A 6006-nucleotide genomic window follows, 5' to 3' on the forward strand; every position below is an offset into this window, starting at 1 on the left:
ATGATATGGATGGTTATAGAATCATAGAATGGTTTGGGTTGGCAGGGACCTTAAAGTCCATCTCGTTCCACAGGAAGGACATGGACCTGCTGGAAGGAGCCCAGAGGAGGCCACCAAGGTGGAGCACCTCTGGTATGAGGAAAGGCTGAGAGAATTAGGATTGTTCAGCCTGGAAAAGAGGTGACCCAGTTGTGGCTTTCCAGTACCTACAGGGAGCCGACAAGACAGATAGAGACTATTTACAAGGGTGTGGAGTGACAGCACAAGGGGGAACGGCTTCACACTGCAGAGGACAGGTTTAGATTAAATACTAAGAGGAAGCTCTTTGCTGTGATGGTGACGAGGCACTGGCACAGGTCGCCCAGGGAAGTTGTGGATGCCCCATGCGGGCTGGACGGAGCTCGGACCAACCCCGTCTAGTGGAAGGCGTCCCTGCCCGAGGCAGCGGCTTGGAACGGGATAACCCTTAGAGTCCGTTCCCACCCGAAGCATGCGGCGATTCAGCGGCCCGCGGGCTGACCCGGCCCTCACGGCCAACAGCGGCTGCGCTGCGGGCGCGGGGCGGGCCCGCCTTGCCGCGGCCATGGCGGTGCCGCCGCTCGGGGCCGGGCTGGGCCGCCGTGCCCTGTGGAAGCCCGTCCTGCTCCTCCTCAGCCCGCCGAGTTTCTCCACGACCTGCGCGAGGTGCGCCAAGGACAGGCGGCTGAGGCAGAAAAGAGCCATTACGGAGCGGCAGCTGGTGAGTGCCGAGGGGACTGCGGGGCGGGCACCCCCCGCCCGCCTCAGCTGCAGCTCCCGCCTCCTCGCACCGAGCTGCTGCTGTGAGGAAATACCGGCTAAAATGTAATAAACTCTCGGAATAGCGAGGAAATGGGGCTGCCCCGCGACATCACGGTGTTCAGAGGGGTCACAGCAGCGGTCACCCTTCCTTTATGCCTCTTTGGGGAGGGTCGAGAAAGCAAAAATTCTTTTTTAGGTAAAGCTGTAAAGCATTCAATAACAAATGATAAAACGTTTAAAAAATTAGCTTTAGAGCTAAAATATTGTTTTGTTTCTCACTGTTTTTTAAGTCGTGCACAGCTGCCAAACAGGTAGCATTTTATGTCCGACTGCAGGGTCCTAGAATTTACTCTTCATCTTAATTTTATAGTTACACATCTGTGGATATTCTTATTTTTTAATGATCCATAAATCACTTCCCAGTCAAAGCCATAGTTTCCCATCTTGCCATGTGGTGGTGCCAAATACTTTTCTAAAAGAGCCTTTTTAAGGCATCACTGGTCTTAGTATAACTTTAATTATCGACAGTTCGGTTTTGAGGGTTTCTTTTCTCTCAGTTGCTTCTCTTTGGTATCAAAACACTATTAGGACTTTTTCTCCCTCAGATACTATTTGGTCTGTTTATTTAAAGTGACCCTTATTGCCCATTCTCATGAAGTCCCTTTAGTAACTGACAGCATTTGAATGTTACCATGAGTTTCTCTTTTCCTCTCTCTGTGTAAACAATTCCACCTGCCTGTATAAATGTACTTCTCTAATATTTTCCCTCTGGAATTTCAGCCCACTTTCGGAAATAGGTAAATATCGTTCAACCTGTTTTTCTGATAGAAAAGCTGAAACATAGTGCAGCATAATTAGTTTGCCAGAAGTCAAATATTAAATTAATACCAGAAAGAGAGCCAAGATTTGGAATTCTCTTTACACTGTTATCTGTCTATCTATCTGTCTCTCTCTCTCTCTCTCTATATATATATATATTAGTTCCTGAAGAGTTGATGTGGCATATACTAAGATTTTCTCTGCTTATTCTGTTTACAAGTACTTTATACTGTCAGAAGGTTGTAGTTTGCCTTAATTTCATCACCTGGTATGGAAAGCAGTGAATTGGTGTGAGAATATCCCTCCCACATGAACACCGTGCCCTTTTTGCAAATTTCAGTTCAATTTTAAGAAGCAAAAAGCTTATTAATTTGTTTTTTCTTTTCATGAGTAGGGACACAATTACTTAAGTGATTTTGATTTATAGTGTGGTAGCTGTCTTGAGCTACCTGTCAGCATTGTATAACTGTATTAAGAGGATACTTCTCCTGATATAAGTTCCCTTAACATTAATTTTATATTTCTGGTGCCTGAGCTGCTGCGTGAAGTTATATCAACATAGCCTCAAGCATCTGCTTTTAAGGGGGTTCTTAAAAATACTTGGAAAATGAGATCTGTTTTTCTTTGTTATTACATTTAGTACAGTGCATTTCATGGATCTGTGAATGGCAGCAGAGTTCTGATATATTTTTATCATTGAATGGAACTCGTCATGACTGAAAATAACAGGCCTGCCTATTATTAAAACTTCTTTGAAGATGACTCTGATAAATTGTACTTACAGTGTACAACCCCCACCCTTGTTACAGACACGGTATTTCGTGGATCACCGGAAAGTGCGCGTGGTCGGAGGTCAAGGAGGAGCAGGGGCTTTTTCCTTCTACAGCGAACCCAGGAAAATATTTGGAGGTCCTGATGGTGGAAACGGAGGTGATGGGGGTCACGTCATTTTGAAAGGTAAAACTCACTGAATCTGTTTTGTCTTGTGTTGTTGTTTTACTGCTTTACTGCTTAACACCCCACCCCAGCAAAACCAGCCCTGCATGGATGGTAAGAAATGGTAGATGTCGAAAATGTTAAAATGGTTACTTCTGTGTGAGGTATCTTTGCTTTTTAAGCTTTGTCCTGAGCTGTGGTAATGGGGGCACAAATGACACTGACAGCCTTAGAAAGCTTTTGAAAAGTCAAGGTATTTTGCACATATATTAGTGGCTGTTGCCTGACTGTGTTATGATAAGGCTGGGATCTGATTAAATTTTCCTCTTAAAATGAATAAAGCTGCTTCTGCCTCTATCCTGGTGCAAAATTTGCTAATCTAGCAAATTAATTTTCCAGAGTATTTTGTAATGGTTGTTTTTGAAATGACTACTATATTAAGTGCATCATTAATAAACCTAAGTAGATAAGCAAAGGCAGTTAAACTTCATCACAACTTAGATTAACATTAGTCTGCCCTGCTATGTTATTATTGAGACAGTAAATAGATATGCATTCATGCAGTATTCAGAAAAGGAAAGAACAGTCAAGAGGTTGTTCTTCTGTGTCTGTTTTACCAAAACTGTGTTCAAAATATGTGTGTTTTGCTTTACAGCTGACCAGCAAACAAAATCACTTTCTTCAGTGCTCCCCTTCTATCAGGGTTTTCATGGAGAGAGAGGAGGAAGAAAAAACTGTTATGGAGCTAATGGTGCATATGTGTATGTTAAAGTAAGTAAATGAGTGTTGCCTGCCATGTGTTAGTTTGGTACAATCCTGATTTTCAAGCTGGAGAACCTTATTGTGAGCAAATCTCCTGTGCATGTTTGCAGGGAGCCTTGTGTGCTGTCTGCTGAGACAGGGCTGGTTGGCACAGGGCAGATCAACCTGCTTTAAGTTGTTCATAAAAATTAGACTTTTTTGGAAGGTGCATCTGGTGAAAACAATTTGCTTTACTTCTAAGGATCATACCTAGAGCAGTCTGAACACAGAGCTTCTTAAGTAGGAGCAGATTTCTTTTCTTCAGCTGACCTGTTTTGGTGCACACCTGCAATGTTTCTTACCTTGCTACTGTTCTCAGGCTTCTTAAAGGACATTTGTGGTTCTGCTAACACTTTAATGAAAGGTAGATGTCTGACAGTGCTCTCTGAGTTCAGAAAGTGAGCTTCATGAAATGCACTTCTGTTTTTGGGTTCTTCAGGCTGAGAACATGGAGCAGTGATTTTCAGCGGATCTGAAATTGTCTGGTAAAGGACCTGCTGCCACCAGCCCTGCTGCAGGCTTTGAGCTTCCATGTAACGCTTGCATCTCTCTTCACTTGAAGGTCCCTGTAGGTACTTTGGTGAAGGAGGATGGGGAAGTCGTGGCTGACCTCACTCAGCATGGTGAAGAGTATGTTGCAGCTTATGGAGGAGCTGGAGGGAAAGGGAATCGCTTTTTTCTTTCCAATGAAAACCGGTCTCCAACATTATTTACTCCGGGAGAGCCAGGTCAGGAAAGGGTCCTTCATCTGGAACTCAAGACAACAGCTCATGCAGGATTGGTGAGTTGCTGTGGTTCTTCAGCTTCCTTATCATTGTAGGATGACACTTGACTGACTGAAGAAATAATGGGTGATAACATTTTCGTTAGCCTCTGGCTTGCTTGCTTAGAGATGCAGCTCGATGCTTTCTTGCTATTATGTGGTAGAAAGGTGTCCACAATGATTCACAGAGCTGTCACTCTCTTGCAACTTGATGTTGTCCTGCTTCTGCTAAAATCCACACTATATATAGAAAAGCAGTGTGCAAGATTCGTCAGTGATTGGTGATGAGGTACAGCAGCTTTGTCTGTTGATTCTGCAGATGAACAAGACAATATAGAGAATTCTTCTAAATTAGTTTGTTTTCTTGTTTTCTTTAATTGATAAAGTTCACATAATTTATATTTCATCCCTGTCTTTCTCTTTTTACAGATAGTAAACATTTGATTTTGTTAGATCCAAGTTTAGCATCCTCTGAAACGAAAAATGTATTTAGACATGAATGCCAAGTCAACTTAGGGCTTAAACTTTTTTCATAATGGAGTATGGAAATGTTTTAACACCAGCTGGTAGAGCTGTTAAAGTTATGCTTTGCTGCAGAGTGTTCTTACTGTAGTTCAACCACTGCAGAATAACTGTCTAGTCTAGTGAAATTTTGCATATTTCTTTAAAGATTCAGAAATGTAAGTGTTTGTATTCCAGGTGGGCTTTCCCAATGCTGGCAAATCCTCACTTTTGAGAGCCATCTCCCGTGCAAAGCCAGCCGTGGCTGCCTACCCCTTCACAACCCTAAACCCCCATGTTGGCATTGTCCACTATCAAGACTATGAGCAAGTGGCAGGTAAGAACTGGAGCGTGTTGTGTGTACCCCGATGGCAGTTTGTGTCACCTGGGCAATGCTTTGAAATGCTGCAGAAGCAAGTTTAGCAGTTCCTGTAGAATTCTAAAGAACTTCAAGCAAAACTATACTGAAAGCCCATGTCATGTTTCACTTGTAGGTACCACCCTTAATATCTAACTAGCAATCTGTATTCTGTCTGGAACAACCTAAATTTAAGTGTTTTAAAAGATAATAGCGGCAAACTTAAGGTGAGGCGTGCTTTAATATTGATGCACTGAGACATAACTCTAAATGTATTTGCACTGGCCAGTAAAAGGGATTTGTTATTTGGTTTTTTTTTTAATTGGATATGGTGGATTGACTGTGGAATTTCTCCCACTGCAGTTGCTGACATTCCTGGCCTAATCAAAGGTGCTCATCAAAACCGGGGCCTCGGGGTGACCTTCCTGAAGCACATCGAGCGCTGCCGCTTCCTCCTGTTCGTGGTGGATCTCTCTGTGCCTCAGCCATGGGTTCAGCTGCAAGACTTGAAATATGAACTGCAACAGTATGACAAAGGATTGTCTGAGAGGCCCTGTGTTGTCATCGGGAATAAGATTGACCTTGCTGAGTCCAGGATCAATCTGCCCCTCCTCAGGGAGCGGGTGGCTGAGCGGGTCATCCCGTTGTCTGCACTGACAGGAGACAACTTGGAGGAGCTGCTGTGGCATCTCAGAGAACTGCATGACACTTATGTGAAGACAGAACAATCACGAGGGCAAAGCCCAGTGAAGTGGTAGGAACCAGAACTGCTGTGGGCTGTGCTGGAAGGAGAACAAAAATAAAATCTTATTTCATTAGATTGCATCTCTGTGGCTTGGTTTCTTTTTTCCTGGGTTATTTTCTCTTTTAAAATGCCAGGGCACACTGTGTGGATTTGTTCTGGGCTGCTGCATTGGAAAGATTGTTTTGTTTGTTTGTTCACCTGGAGGTGTCTCAGGTGTTTTACAGCAAAATTTGAAAATTGTAGTCATGATGGGTGTTGAATTGGAAACCTGGATCTTGTTTGGCATTCGATAGTTAATTATGG

General features: G+C 43.4%; 1 protein-coding gene across 1 annotated transcript; it reads left to right on the forward strand.

Moving 5' to 3' along the window:
- The first annotated feature begins 475 nt into the window (after positions 1-475).
- MTG2 (mitochondrial ribosome associated GTPase 2) lies at positions 476-5783 on the forward strand. Its single transcript, XM_051803482.1, has 6 exons — positions 476-739; positions 2409-2556; positions 3191-3306; positions 3899-4117; positions 4799-4937; positions 5322-5783. Exons 1-6 carry the CDS (start codon positions 491-493, stop codon positions 5714-5716), a joined length of 1266 nt encoding a protein of 421 aa, XP_051659442.1. The 5' UTR covers positions 476-490; the 3' UTR covers positions 5717-5783.
- The last annotated feature ends 223 nt before the right edge of the window (positions 5784-6006 follow it).

Source organism: Manacus candei, unplaced genomic scaffold, assembly GCF_025592945.1.
Source record: "Manacus candei isolate 608988 ecotype Guabito, Panama unplaced genomic scaffold, ASM2559294v1 h1tg000057l, whole genome shotgun sequence".
Taxonomy (NCBI): Eukaryota; Metazoa; Chordata; class Aves; order Passeriformes; family Pipridae; genus Manacus; species Manacus candei.